The sequence below is a fragment of the Echinops telfairi genome, unplaced genomic scaffold, assembly GCF_000313985.2.
Source record: "Echinops telfairi isolate 266 unplaced genomic scaffold, ASM31398v2 ScPeMD7_7400;HRSCAF=8409, whole genome shotgun sequence".
Taxonomy (NCBI): Eukaryota; Metazoa; Chordata; class Mammalia; order Afrosoricida; family Tenrecidae; genus Echinops; species Echinops telfairi.
The window spans coordinates 60,357,000-60,372,486 of NW_022111300.1; the positions used below are offsets into that span (position 1 = coordinate 60,357,000).

A 15,487-nucleotide genomic window follows, 5' to 3' on the forward strand; every position below is an offset into this window, starting at 1 on the left:
ACCACCACCACTACCACCACTACCACCATCACTACCATAACCACCACTACCACCGACAATACCACCACCACCATCAGCCCATTCCCACCACTTCCACCAATACCAACAACACTGACAACCCCAACACTGACAAAAACGCTTTAAGAGAAGACCCAATGCCCTTTTATATTTATGTTTATATTTGGTGTGTATCTTGGCCAGAAGGAAAGAGCTGTGGTTGAGCATTGGGCTGCTAACTGCCAGGTCAGTGGTTAAAAGCCACCAGTCAGTTCAAGGAAGGAAGGTGAGGCTGACTGCTCTGGCAACAATGTGATTTGCAGCCTCAGAGACCCTATGTGGTTTCTCTGAGTCAGAGCTGGGCTTGACTCAAAGGGGTGGAACCAGAGCCTGGGGACAGTGTCAGGGTAAGAGGGAACTATCCCTTCCTCATCGCCCTTTCTGGAAAGACATGAATTCTTACTTCAACGACCTCTTCTGAGTCAGTGTCCAAGCGTCTGGCTCATGAATGTTTGCCCCCTTGCACATGTCGGGGGATGTTACAAGTCAGGGACTTGTAATGCGGACACTACTGATGTGATTCCTGGTTCCATAAAGGAGGATGCAATGACTAGACAAAATGATCAGGGTGGAGGACGTTATAACCAGACATTTTTACCCACCGGTGGTACTAATAAAATCTGAAAAGACCTTGTTTTTCCTTCCAAATACTTATTATGATCTACAGCATACATGATTTTGCAGAAATTATAACCCAGATAATCATATTTACTGTTGAGAATTCTACTTAAAAAAATGACCCTTTCCCTTGACTTCCCGGGTTGGTACTGGGGCTGAGGACAGTTCAGCCTCCTGCCGGGAATTCTGCCCCAGCTGTGACCAGTCAGACCCTGCAGTAGGACACGCCCGCGGGGCTGTCAGAGAGGAAGGCCTGGTGAAACGTAGGTTCTGATGGCTTCTCCCAGGCTGGAAGCTCGTTCTCAGCAGGCGGTGGACCAGAACGGAACCTGTTGCGGGGTTCCTGGCCCCGGTTTGTACAGAACAACCTAGCTAGAAGCGTGTCTGTCCCTAGAGTCAAGGAGAGGTCCTAACAGACAGCTAGTTAAGGTGCACAAATATTCAGACTCCTTCCCAACCCGGGCAGCACAAATCAACTTGTACTCAAGAAACAAAAGGACCTATTTTAGGATAATGACCTCATGTGCCACTATGTGCAAGGTCTCCTTGGCTACTTCCTCCGAGGTAGACAGCCCATTCCTTCTTCATTGTCTGCTCTTAGTCTGGAAGCTCCATTGAAGCCTTCACTGTGGGGTGACCCTGCTTCCAGTTAACAAGCCAGTCACAGAGCCTCCGCCGCCACAGCAACCCCAGCCACCACAGTCCATGCGGCACACTGGCAGACAGGCGCTGGTGGAGACGATGGTGCTGGCAAAGAAACTGAAGGTGCCACGTCAATGGACAGAGGCTTACTTAACCCTTTCTTGGAAGCAGTACAGCCCGGGTAGTCCATAGAGACAAGGATGGCAAGGCTGGGGCTCACATACTTTGGACATGCATCCAGGAGAGACCACTGGCTGGAGGAGGACGTCGTGCTTGGGAAAGTGGACGGGGCAGTGAGAGAGGGGACGCCTCTCACAGAGACAGGCTGACAGCGGCTGCCATCGTGGGTTCAACTTAGGAGCAGCGATGAGGCTGGTGTAGGGTTGGGCAGTGTTTCATTCTCTTGTGCGTAGAGTCGCTGTGGACCCGAACCGACTCTTTGAACCCTAACAGTACCATGACTAGATTCCTCCTCAGCCTTTTCTGATACTGAAAGCACCAGTCTATGGGCTCAGCTTGGTGCCTCTGGGCCCCTCTTGCTCACAGCTGACCGGTGATGGATCTCACGGAGGGGAGGGGGCATATCCCTCTGAGGCACGTGCCTGGTCCACAAGAAGATGACTCATCCAAGGACCATTAAGAATTGCTTACAGCTGCCCCTTAGACAATTCCTTCCAGATCACAAGGATTGCATGGTTATTTATAGAAGGCCTGCTGGCCAGGCCCGAGCTGGACCATGGGATTCCACAGTGCAGTTGGATCCATGCAGGAGAGAACCTTGCAGCTAGCTGCAGGCTGTGCCCACATTGACTGGGGCTTCCTGGAGTTCCCAATGGAGAGGGGCTTGGGGAGCGGGGCATGGGGAGCGGGGCAGGGGCCAGTGTTATGTATATCAAGAGGATGCTCAGGTGAGGGACGTGCTTAGGACCAGGAACAGGCTTACTATGGATGGAAAAGGCTCTGTGTCCAGGAAGCCAACACAATGCAGTCTTGAACATCTGCTGTCTCCCTGGTGTGTGCTTGGCTCTGGTCTCCATCTCTGTGGCTGAGAAAGTGCCCGAGAGAGACCCTCAAAGTCTCAGCAAGGAGCAGTGAAGAGCCTCGTGAGAAAGGAGTCGGCGTTTCTGTCTGGCTCTCCAGTCGAAGGCCTGGAAGTTGGTGCTCAGTTCAGCTGTTGCTTTGGTTCCTGGATTCATATTTGTTTCTGTATTGGCATCTGTATAAGCCTTACTCCCAGTCCAGTTGATTCTGACCCATGGCGGCCCTGTAGGACTGAGGACAACTGGCCCTGTATGTTTCCAGGACAAGGACTCTGTCCAGGGGCAGAAAGCCTCACCTCATAGCCCACCAAGGGTCTGTTGTACAAACACATGGACCTCCTTCCATGGCTCACCTGAGCATCCTGGTGGCATGGCACCTTGCATTCAGGGCAGGCTGCTACCTGACAGGCAGGGTCAACTTTTGGAAACTGCCTCCAGCCCATGGGTTTGTGATACTAGCAAGAAGGGCTGGGGGAGGGGCCGTGCTGAATAGCACCGGGCAGGGTGGTGGGGACAGCTAAGACAGGACCCTGCTCTCTGCCCACTGAGCCTCGGGGTGACAGGAGTATCAGCAGTGAGCTTCTGGCTCTGAGTCTGCACAGAGCTCTGGAGTCACCGAGGATGTCCCCAGAGAGGTCCTGTCACCGAACCCCCAGAAGGTATTTTATTGGGTACCAGTAGGGAGATGTTGCCATTGTCTTAGGGAAGAAGGTTGTGTTTTCTGTTCCATTTGCTCTGATAATTATATCTAGATCGTCTTGATTAAATCATCACGGAGGGGAATCTCTGCTAAGCTAATAGAGTAAACGGATTGATGGCAGACGCTCCCCTAATACGCGTGAGCAAATGATGTGCTGGCCTGCTATGCCCTGCGCTAAGTGGCTGGGGCCTGGAAGTTGATCTCCACATAGATACCTGTTGCCAGGTTTCTATACCTGAACCCTTTTTAGTGCATCAGCAGACCAGGTACGAGATGGGGGACACTTCAGGGCGCATCCAGTCCTGCACAAATGCTCAGTGAGGTGCCCGCTGCGGACATGGAGTCCCTGTCCCTGTTCTGTCACTCTGTGTCCTCTGACCTGAGGGGTCCCTCTCCTCTCCCATGCCAGCCACCCCACCCTGCTCCCGGACACTGACCTCTGACCTTCCTGCCCTGTATGAGCCGGGGCACTGCTCACTGTCAGCAGGATTCCAGCTCACCAGGGGGGGTCCTGCCTGAAGAACTCTGGACAGCTGCTTCCAGCCACACAGCTGGCCATCTGTGGTGGGTGGTCCCCACAGCCCACAGAGTCAGGAGGGCCACCGCCAGAATCACTCAACTCACCTCTTGTGCCTCCTTCTCCTTCGGAGCAAGGTCCCAGGGAAATCGGACCAGTGTCTGCAGGCGCAATGCCCAAGTGCTCTCTGGGAGGCTAGTGGTCTGCACCTGGAGGCCGCTCTGTGGGAGAAGAGCGGCAATCTGTTCCCATCAGCTGTTGGCCTGGGAAACCCTGGGGAGCACTTGTGCTCAGGGCCACTGGGAAGGAATGCCCCCGGATTTACTGGCTGGCACACCCCAGGTGGCTGCAGTCCCGTTCTCCCTTCTCCTCTGCCTCCCTGTGCAGAAGGGGAATCGCTGGGAGCAATTTGGATGTGCTCACACCACCCTTCTAGCAAGCTCACTGCCACCGAGGGGGACGGACTCACTGGGCCCCCACACGGCGGAGTGGCACTGCTCCCCAGGTTTTCTGAGACTGTCATCTCTGGGGATGAAGACAGCCTCATCTTTCTCCCTGGGGCTGGCTGGTGGAGTGGGAGCCCAAGGCATCGCCACAAAGCTCCCAGGGGACACGTCTACGCCCTGTCTGCTGCACCTCTCCTGGTCCTTGAGACGAGAATGGAGGCGTCTCGGTATCTCGCTGCTGGTTCATCTCCACAGAGTCGAACGCACTGTGTAAAGGTCCCTCTACCTCCCACCACCCCAAGCAAGGCAAACCCATGACCATCGCGTTAATTATGACTCACAGTGACCCTACTGGACGGGTAGCACTGCCCCTGTGGGTTTTTTGAGACTGTAAATCCTGAGTACAAAGCCTCATCTCTGTCTCTCAGAGAAGCTGATCACACAGTTCAAAATGTGATCTGCATGCCTTTCACATGTGTTCAACACGCACCTCTGTGATTTACTTGTCTTTACATGCACATCATAAGCACTCCTGTGAGCTACATGCACTCCTGTGATCATATGTACATGTGTGGTATAAATGCCTCTCACACGTACTTCACATGCCCTTCTGTGACCGACGTGTTTCACGTGCATTTTACACACAATGCCCTGTGATTCACATGTGTTTTACATGCAGGCCTGTGGTCTGCATATGTTTAACATACATGTCTGTGATCCTCACGTGTTTCACATGCACCTCTGTGACTACATGCATCACAGGATTGATACTAGGGATGCTAGTGGCGGGTTTCCAGGAGATTTTGGGCAGAAATCAGATGCGGAGTAAGAGCAGCCCTGGAAGCAGATGTGTGAGAATATGAAATCCTGGTCGGGTGCGTGTAGATGCGCTGGTTCTCTCTGTCTGACTCTCGCCTCCCTCTTCTCTCCCTTGCCTCCCACCAGACCACACAGACAGTGCTGGTGGTGGTCGTGGTCTTTGGGATCTCCTGGCTGCCGCACCACGTCATCCACCTCTGGGTTGAGTTTGGAGACTTTCCCCTGACCCCTGCCTCCTTCCTCTTCAGAATCATGGCGCACTGCCTGGTCTACAGCAACTCCTCCGTGAACCCCATCATCTATGCCTTCCTCTCGGAGAACTTCAGAAAGGCCTACAAGCAAGTGTTCAAGTGCCCCCCACGCACCTCACCGTCCCCTCTCCACGACACGAAAGAGACCAAGAGCCGCCTGGACACCCCGCCATCCACCAACTGCACCCACGTGTGAAAGCACAGCGCATGTGTCCCTGACAGGGAATGCCCATTTATGTGAACTGTGTGCATACCAAAAGTACAATGAGGTATTAAGCAAGGCTACAACTTCGTATTCTAACAGTGATTCCTGTTATTTTCCCGTAATTCCACTCGTGTTAAAAATCCCACTTAAGGAATTCCTGCAGCGTCTCTTGCTGTGAGCTGGAATTGACCCGATGGCAGTGGGTAGTGGAGGGGAGTCTATTGAAGGTTATTTGTAAGGGAAATTGACTTCTCCAAATTTCTTTTCAAAACTGTTCTGTGGAGACAAATAAATAAAATGCTACTTAGCGTTTTACCTTGTAGGAAGAGGGAATTTCCTAGAATTCTCTGTGCAGCTTCAATTCAGGCCTTCGAGCCCATTGGAACTACTTCAGCCATGGCTGGATAAATTCAACCCACAGGGACTGGCATTTGCAACATCTGGGCTCCTCGAGAAATCACCACACAGGAACAATTACAGGTTGGAGCCCTGGTGGGGAGACTGGGAAGAGATCCTTTGAGGGACCTGGTTTGGGAGCCTGGGTCATTGTCTAGGACAGTGGAGAGCGACATGTGTTCAAAGCAGCGAGCGCCTGCTGCCAGCTTGGAGCGGGCACTGTTGTGCTGGACTCTGCTGCTGAAAAAACTTGGTTGCCACGAAGCACACAAATAGGCTCCCCACCTCATTTTTTTCCCTATGAAGGAAATTAATTTCTAGCCAGATGTCGGCCCATACTCTTCTCCGTTCTGATTACTGTTCCTGGAACCCACATTGAAAACTGGCTGCCTTGGTCTCCCTCTGTCAGCCACGGCTGAATCCGGCAGAGCTGATTCGAAGCTTCAGTTCAATTCTTTGCAGCATCAGTACCAGTTCCATTCGTGTGGCCAGGAGCATTTTTGTTCTGCACTCGGTAACAAGTTGATTTAGTGGGGATGATGCCTTAGCTGGTGCATGTTCAGGGAGGAGGCAATATGAATAGGTGTGCATTCTGCAGTACGATGAGGAGGCATGGCAGGTGAGACTCACCTGAAGTTTATTTTGTGGCTCTTTAGACAGAGCCACCACCTCTTACTTAGGTCAGGGGTTCTCACCCTTCCTAATGCCATGACCCTTTCATACAGTTCCTCATACTCTGGTGACCACCAACCACAAAACTATTTTCGTTGCTACTTCATAACTGTAATTTTGCTACTGTTATGAATCGGGCGACCTCTGTGAAAGAGTCGTTTGACCCACAGGTTGAGAATCGTTCTCTTAGGTGGAAATAGATGTCATTTGTACAGGTCCGCCTTGCTCCCAGCATGGACAGGCTGAGCTGCAAACGTCTGCGACCCTGGGTGGATGGAGACGGATTCGTGTGGGCAGCCACTGACCCTCTGGGCTTAGCAGTTGGCGCCACAGACTCATGCCCTCCTGTGAATGCAGGCATCGTGGAGTTAACTAACGGAGACCAGGAGCAGCGCCAAGTGCAGATGTGGAAGTCTTGGGACTGTGGACACATGGACGGAGCGGGCACCGAGCCACTGGAGGCGGTTCTGGCAGAGGGACACCTCATGGTCCTTCCTCATGGCTCGCCTCGACGTCCTAACACCTGGGAGGGTCCCTGGTGGCACAAATGTCTGCCCAGCTGCTAGCTCAGCTCAGTTCAAGTTTTTGGAGAACCAAACTTGTGATTGAACACAGCCGATCACATACAAAAACGAGGTCCCCCCCCCCATTACATCTGTATTCAGTTTTTAATGCATGCTTTCCCCAAACATTATTTCCCCAGAAATAGTAGCCTGAAGCTAAGACAAGCTCCTCTGGAGTTTCCCATGAAACGGCGTGTGCTGCCTTATGTTCGTGATGAGACAGGGGCGTGAGCAGCTCCAGTTGTTCTTTCTAGAAGTGCCACTCACAGACCGCAAGGCTTCCATCTAATCCAGACTCAAAACCCAGAAGCGCTCACTGCATCGCGTCGAGTCTGTGCAGGAGCAGGCGGCCTCGTCGGTCTCCTGCAGAGCAGCTGGTGGGTTTGAACCACCAGCCCTGTGGTTAGCGGCTCAGTGCATAGCCCACTAGGCCAGTGTGGGCTCCTGGGATGGACTCCAGAAAGAGGTGAAAGGGAGACATTTTTTCCTTAAAGGATTTTGTGTAAGTCACACTGTTGCCAATCAAGATCCGTCATGTGAAATCTCACCTTCTGGACTAACAAAATGCTCACCGCCCTATCTCCAGGAAGCATATTTCTTCAGCAAACAGTGTTTACATCTCCAAGGAGCTGCATTGCCAAGGATGGGAAAACAAACAACAACAACAACAACAAGCTCACCACAGTCACTGCCATCGAGCCCGTGCTGACTGATAGTGGCCCTCCAGAGCAGGGTAGAACTGTCCCGTGAATGTTGGGGCTGTCACTCGACAGGAGCAGAAAGCCTCCTTGTTCTCCCACAGAGTGGCTGGTGGTTTCAAACTGCTGACCCAGTGGGTGGCAGTCCCACCTGTAACCCGCTGCCCTCCAGGGCTTCCTGGGGAACCCGGAGCTTCGATAAACATGCCGGCCAGTGCAGCACGGAGCCTGCATGGAGGTGTAGGTGAGTGTTTTAAAGAACACGCTGCCTTTTGCATGACCTGCGTTTTGCACTTTATTCCCATGTGGCAGCGGAACACTGTGTCCTGAGGCCGGTCGCCGTGATTCGCAGACCCTCACCTCCCCAGAGCCGATGGGGTCGACTGGGCAAAGAGCTGCCTCAGTGACTTTTGAACTTGCGTGAGATTGGGGGAGGGCAGTGGAGAAGACGATGTCATCCCCATGACGCCCGCCCCCACCCTCTGAGGAAACTGTGTCCCGATTCGTGGACGCCTCCGTGGACGTGTCTTTGTGAGCATGCACTCGCCGGCCCCACTGCTTTCTCCGAAGGAGGCTGTCGCCCTGCGTTGGAATGTGCCACCGTGAGGAGGCCTCTGTCCTTTGCTGGCAAAGCTCTGTGGCCTCCAAGGCGGTGGGTCCCTGTGCCGCCCCCTTGACACGGCTGTTCTTCATCTCTGAGTGCGCCTGCTCTGTGCTCAGCACCCATGGCGGCCCAGCTTGGTGAGATCCCAGGCAGAGGGAACCAACATCAGAAATGCAGGGGAGAAACGAGGGGAGGTGCCACAGCTGTGGGAGGACCCCCCCCCAGGAGCTGGAGGGTCCTCGCACCTGCCCAGGCCTGCCTCGTGAGCAGCTGGCTCCCCTTCCGTCTGTAACTGCTCTGACCGGCCTTTTTCTTGATGGTGATGTACAGCTGGCCTCTGGCCACCCTCTTGTCCACCAGTGCAGCTTTCCCTTTGAAATCTGCTTGCAGAACGGGCTGCTTCTCGGCGACCTTCTGAGGCAGTTGCGGCCCCCCCCCAGACCCTGCTGAGTTGGCCCAGCAGTGTGCCCTCTCTTCACCCCACGAACCGGCAGGAGGCTCCTTTCCTTTGCTGACTCTGCTGTGATCCTGGAGCTCCAGTCTGCCCACCCACCTGCCTGCCCACTAGAGGGGGTTTCTCTGTGCTTTGCCTTGGGTGCCTGAGTGCTGGCCAAGCACCCTTTTCTGCCTGCTTGTGTTTGAACTTTCTTGGCTCTAGTGATGCCCTGGGAGGAGGGCAGCGTTTCTTATTCGCCCTCCCACCCCCATTTCCTGGCTTTTATCTTAATGTACCTCTGTGCAGAAATCCCCATCCTGCTGCTGAGCCCACAGTCCTCCTTCAGGCAGATGGCCTCAATGACCATTGCTCGATGCTGAGCCAGGGAGTGTCCCAGTGCCCGGGAGGGTGGGTGTGGGATTTGAATCCACCGTCTTACCTTGTGAGTTGCGGTTCAGTGATTCTCTTGGTCCACCCAGTGCTCAGAGACTGGACTGTGATGCTCCCAGTCCGATGGTGGAAATGGAGCCCTGGCTGCTTTTGAACAGGGCCGGGGGCGGGGAGGGGCTGCTGTGGCACATGCCGGGGCTCATTGGTAGCTGAGAGCTCTTGGGTGGGGGTGTGACAGCCCCAGGGCACATAGTGAAATCATGGGGTGGGGCTGGAGCTCCCACAGACCCATTAACGCATGTGTGTGGACCACACTGACTTGCACTGGGCATGCCTGGTGGTGGTGGGGTGGTGGGAGGCTTCCTCTGAAATACGCTGACATGGGTGAGGTTTGGTCTGTACTAGTGTCTCATACCTCCAGGCCTGGATCGCAAGGGGCTGCTACTTAGAGGTATTCTCCTGGACTATTGAGAAAAAGTTGCCCATTAGGTGATCTGCCAGTTAACCATGAAGTTATAGGAGTGAGAAAACACCCCCCATTATGATTGAGGGTGACCTTGTGTGTGTCAGAGTGAGCCTACGATGCGCCAGGTTCTGCTGGGCTGACATTGCAGAAGCCAGTTGGGAGGCTTCTCTTTGGCTGCACATCTGGGTGGGTTTGTGCCCCTGCCCTTTTGGTTAGTGGCTGACCACTTAACTGTTGTGCCACTCAGGGCCCTGTACTGAGAGAACTGAAAAAAACTCTTTGCGGGAGGAGGGAGCCTGGCTGTGAGTCGGAGCGGACTCGCTGGGGTCCAGTATTGGCATCCACAAACAAGCTGGATGCTTCTAAGTGAAGTGTAGGCCGCAAGGCTCATGAGCAAGGTGATTCTTCATTACTGATCAGAAGTGACTTATTCCTCCTCCCTGAGAATGGGATGAAACGCACGCTCCACAGGCGTGAGTGCTGGGGCATCCTCTGAGGCTTTACAGCCCCTGGGCCAGCACTCAGCACCTGGAAAGGTCATGGCCCTGGAATGGGAGGCCCAGAAGCCGCTGCCGGGGCCGCTTGATCTGCAGGTCAAGTCTGCGGACCTTCTGGTGCTGATGTACTGTGCCTTAGGCACTAAGGTAGGTGATCTTCCATAATCCCCAAGTGAAGATGAGAACTGGGGGTCACTTTGGCACACCTGACCCACCACGGCTCCCTGCAGGGCTAGCAGCAGGTCAGGGGACAGTGACACATCAGACACTCCTGGGCGCTGGGACAGGCATCTAGATTTGCAGTCTTTGCAAACTGTGGCCAGTCTGAGTGCGTCCTCAAGTGTAACCGTTCCTGTGAAACAAAGAGGGGTGCTCACTTAGATGTCGTCGCCCAGCAGAAACGGGTGCTTCCAGGGTCGTGATCTTCTGAGTCATGGCTCACTGCTCCATTCTGAGTGACCCGTGGGCATCTTGTTCCACGTGTCACCGTAGGTACCCCAGTGAAACCTTGCCTGCACCCTGACGCAGCAAAGGCCCCAGCCGGCAGGTGGGAAACCTTCTTCCCATCTCGTGACCAGGAGAGAAATCCATGAACGACAGCGCTGCGAGGGCCACTTGTGGGCCCACAGCTCCAGCAGCACAAGGTCGATGAGGATGTTGATGGAGGTGTCTGTTCCCGAAATAGATTGCAGGGCGCTAATCAGCTCAAAGCTAAGGCAAGCCCACTGCCTTCAAGCAGACTGTGATGAGCAGACCCTTCCCGATAGGGTCGACCAACCCCCAGGTTCCCAATGCTGTAAATATGGAGGGGAAGAGACAGTCCCATCTGGTTCCCAGGAGGAGCAGCTGGTAGGTTTGAACTACTGACCCGGTGGTTTATGTGTTGTCGATAGAATGTGGGCACAGGACCCCAGGCTCTGCTTTCAGTTGGCAATGGGGCTATTGGGGGCACTTCTGATTTTGGTATCCTCAGATGTAAGGAGCCGCCTTGAGTCGATGAAGGTTCCCAGAACTGACGGCTCGTCGGAATGAGCTGCCTGGGCCCACGCATCGTGCTGACATTCCGGCTGCAGCTACGGCTTTGGTTCTCAGATGTCCCCACGTCCAGCACCACCTGAGGGCTTGTCAATGCCCAGTCACCCCCTGCCCCCCACCCCCACACAGAGGTCTGAGTCTGTGGATCTGAGGTGGCTTGAGGGTTTGCATCTCGGCCAAGCCCACAGGGGATATGGATGTTGCCGCTCTAGGGCCCACATTTTGAGAAGCACTGGGTGCTACAAATGGGCCACATGCTTGGCTGCTAGCCAAAAGACCGGGGGCTTGAGCCCACCAGAGCCAACTTAGCAGGAGGTTCCCTGGCCTCCTTCCCCCGCCGAAAACCCCCCGGAGCATGGTTCTACTCCCGTATTCAGGGATGCCGGAGCAGGCCTCATGGGTCTGGTTGAACTGGGGTGCAGGGGACCCCAGGCTGCTGCCCCCCTTTCTTCTTTTCTTTTAGGATCCAAGTGTACAGCCCTCTCTCGCCCCTGGGAATGACCGACTCAGGATGAGTCAGCGACACTGACAAGCTAGACTAGGATGGGGGGAATTGTTTACAGGGTGCCCACATCTTTCAGAGGTTTTTCGATTACACAGAGCCGATTCCCAAATCACCTCCCCAACCGCAGCGTGGCACGGGCTGTGGGTACTCCGAAGCGGTCTGGTGTGTGAAGGGCTGGGTCCCCCGTGAGCACACTCGAGGGTCCAGGGAAGCAGTGTTTTTCTTCAGAAGAATAAGGTGACACAGCGGGATGGCAAAGAGTCCCGGGCATTTGCTTTGTTTCCCCGATGCATCGTGGATTCAAAGAGTAGTCTTCAAAGTCCTGGCCTCCGGGCTTTTGAGCTCAGTGTTGGAGCTCGCTCGCCGTGTAAGTTCATGCACTGCTAGCTGTTAACGGTGCCCTCTTCCAAGGCCTAAGTGTGCTCCCCTGGTGGGAACGCTTTCCGGTTCAATCTCGCCTGGCAACATCCGTGTGGCGAAAGAAGAAAACCTGTGTAGCTTTGTGTTACTGATAGCATCGCTTCCAAATGCTGTATGAAAACCACTGAGCATGGCTCATACCCCCCAAACAGTTTCAATTACTCTCCCCAGAGACAACTGCACACCTCATCTCATCGTGTGTCAATCTGGCATGATTAGCATCGAGTCTGCAGAGCCAAAACCCCCAACACAGGCTTGTGCTCAGCCACAGGGCCCAGTGCAGCCCTCTCGAATCACGTGCCTCTGTCCTTCGCATGGCATGTGCACTTTGTGATCCGGGTCACATTTCTTGCATCGCAAAATAAAATGTGCTTCTGAAAGGGCTCCAATGGAAAACGTGTGCTTTTTCAAACAAAGCCAACTGCAGCTTTTCTTTTTGGGGTGGGGTGGGGGGTGGGGTGGGAGGTGTCCAGAAACATGGTAAACGTGTTTCACTCTTTCTAACTGGGTCCCATTGGTGGGAAACCGGGCCCCACATTTGTCAATGTTTTCTTCCTCCACTTCTTTTTCTTTCTGTTTTTTTTTTTAAAAATATAAATGTCTATTGATTTTGAACATGGATGCAAACTTACTGCCAGAAATTGTGAGGAAGAAACCACGCCCTGGTCCAAAGTTTTCTTCCAAGACGTAGCCCTCGTTTCCGTTTCCGGAAGGCACCTGCTCTGAGGGGGAAGAGGAGGCCGTCTCCTCCCGCCCTTCTTGTATTTCCCCCAAGCCCCAAAGGCCAGGCATTCCCAAGTGGCTGCCTCTCTGGCCGTCTTTCTTGGTTGCCCCACGTTGAACATCCATCTGCCCCAATCTCTCCTTTGTCTTCATTACACATTCTTCATTATGTGTGTGCAGACCCTGCTCTTGGGGTTGGCTGGTTGCTTGGAAAGAAGTTTGAGGACAAACTATTTTCCCCATTTTGGATAACCCCCCTCCATGTCCCCCATGCTGGGATATCCCTGATTCTTTGAATTTCCAGGGTGTTTTTCCCCAGGGTGGGTCACAGGGCACTAACTGGCTCATGTCTCCATGTGAGGCTGGGGCTAGGGGTGGTGGTGGAGGTTCCATGCCAAGAACATGCAGGTACATTTTCCTCACTCCCCACGCCCAAGTAGCCTTAAAACATGGAGTTACACTTCCATACAAATGAATATTTAGTGACTATTTCACCCCCATTCCAACTTTCTGGAATGTACGGGCCCTTTTTCAAGAAGCATAAATAACCACCAGACTTCAGTGAGAGTAAACTATCCATTTAAGATGTGTTGGTAGAGAAAATACAAATAAAAAGAGAACTACAAACCCGTTGTTTCTCATGAACAAAGACAATAAATATTTTAAAATACCAGCAAATCAGATTCACCAATGTATCCAACGATCTATGCACCATGACCAACTGTGGTTTAGTTCAAGGATTCAAGGCTGGTTCAACATCGGAGCATTGATCAATGCTATTGATCAAAACAATGGCATGAAATGAAAAGTCATTGGATCATGTCAATAGACACAGAAAAAGCATTTGGAAAAATCCAACATCCCTTCATAATTGAAAGATCTAGTGAGCGAAGAATAGGGGAAAGGTCCTGGCCTGAACAAAGCACCCGCTATGATGAAACCCAGCTCACATCAGACTCGCAGGAGGAAGGTGGACTGTTTGTGCTGAAGCCCAGAGGAGGCACGACACCCACCACGATCCGGCATCATTCTGGAAGCTGTAATGTAAGACTCCCAGATGGCAAAAGAAGCGATAAAATGGGCTTTTTTCACAAGCGACACAATCGCTAAATAGAACAGCCCCCACCCCCCAACACCAAGGAATCTACTAAGTACTCCTTGAGCTGATGAAAAGATAAAAACACTCAGCATGGCCAGAGGTACTAAACCACACGACACACAAACTCGTAGAATGACAGAGTACCTGGGGCAGTGGTGCACATACATGGTGGCTGGTCTCTTAACCACAGCAGGATCCCTATGCGTTAAAAACAGTAGTACTCATAGGCGTTCGGCATGTAATTTACTCAATCTTCAGAGAGACAGAGAGAGATCCCAAACCATCGCTGTCAGCTCCAGGTCCTGCCCAGCCTGCAGCCCTGTGCTCCGTGGGTTCTCCGTGGGTTCTCCGTGGCTGATGGTTTGGGGTTGATCCCCAGGCCTTCTGAGGTGCTTCTGGGTGGATGCAAACGGCTGACGTTTCGGAGAGCAGCTGAGAACGTTCACCGTTTGAACCAACCAGAGACTCGATTCCGTCTACAGACAAAGCTCTTCCAAATCTAACTTGACCATTGACTCCATGTCAGACCTTCCCTACCTCAAACTGCGGGGCCTACTCATGGTCCTCAGTGAAGGGACAGGCCCATTGTCGAGGGGCCGTGGAGCCGGCGGCCCCTCACTCGTGCTTTGGTCGCTGTTTCTCATCAAGATCAGAACTCCGAGGACACAGAGGTGAGATTCACGCGGTGCCCAACAGCCCTGCTTGATGCCGTCTGCCCAGTAGCAGCTCCCTCTCCCCCCTGTTGATGAGGCTATTTGGGGGAGGACAGTTCATGGTCTGCTCCGGCACTCGTTTGAGGTGGAGGGCATTGAGATGTGTTCTCTGTCCGACGAGAGGCAAGATCTTGGTCTCTGGTGGTCACCCGCCGACAGCACTGCCTTAGAAAGACACACAAGTGCCGCTGTGGTGGGTGTGATGGGAGGCACATCCATGAGCCATTTCTGCCTCCCACACATTGCAGGATTATGTCCAAAGTGAATGAAATTGGTAGTTAAGAGGACATTAGATCTTCAGCAAAAGCCATTTAGAAACGCACATTCCAATACCCTTCTCCCTAGGCCTAGCTGTTATTTGAGGCTATTGTAAAACAACATCTAACGATGAAAAAATATCCCGGGCCCATTTGTCGTCTTTAAACAGAGGCACGGAGCGAGGTGAGCTGTGCATGCAGGAGGAGCCACCGATGGAAGACGTAAGGGCAGGGCGTGTCTTGTCTGTCACCACAGTGGGGCCACCCCCACTCGCCCCCCCCCCCAGCCCTGTCATGGTGGCCTCGCCCAAGACCCCCTGGGCACTCTGGGAAGGCTGTCTTCTTTGATAACTGGGCCTGTCTTTCACGGGTCTGCGCTCAATCCTCTCTTTCCCTGGGAGCACAACGGACACTTTCCGTCTGCCATGCTGACCTGCTCCTCCAGAGGGGAGCTTCAACACGGCACCCCCGGCTTTCAGACCCCAGCCTGTGCACCTGTGAAGCTGGTCCCCGTGGGGACGGGCAGAGCAGGACAGGACCCTCAGCTGTGACACCTACAGCCTCTAAGAGGGGCAGCGTTGTGGCAGACACAGGGAGCTAGCACTCTCTCCTGGGCCCCTAGCCCAACTACAGAGGGTGAAGGCACCGAGGCTGCCCCCTGCCCTCTCCGGGCCATCTGTCTGTCCTGGGGAAGTGTCCCAGCGAGTCCTCAAGACAG

At 53.6% G+C, this 15,487-nt stretch overlaps 1 protein-coding gene across 1 annotated transcript in view; it reads left to right on the forward strand.

The window, feature by feature from the left end:
* Window positions 1-5,615, forward strand: part of GALR1 (galanin receptor 1) — a 13,923-nt gene extending 8,308 nt beyond the window's left edge. Inside the window, exon 3 of the mRNA XM_004715924.2 lies at window positions 4,966-5,615. Within this exon, the coding sequence (XP_004715981.1) occupies window positions 4,966-5,286 (321 nt within the window). The 3' untranslated portion in view covers window positions 5,287-5,615. The remainder of the gene's footprint in view (window positions 1-4,965) is intronic.
* Window positions 5,616-15,487: the final 9,872 nt, after the last annotated feature.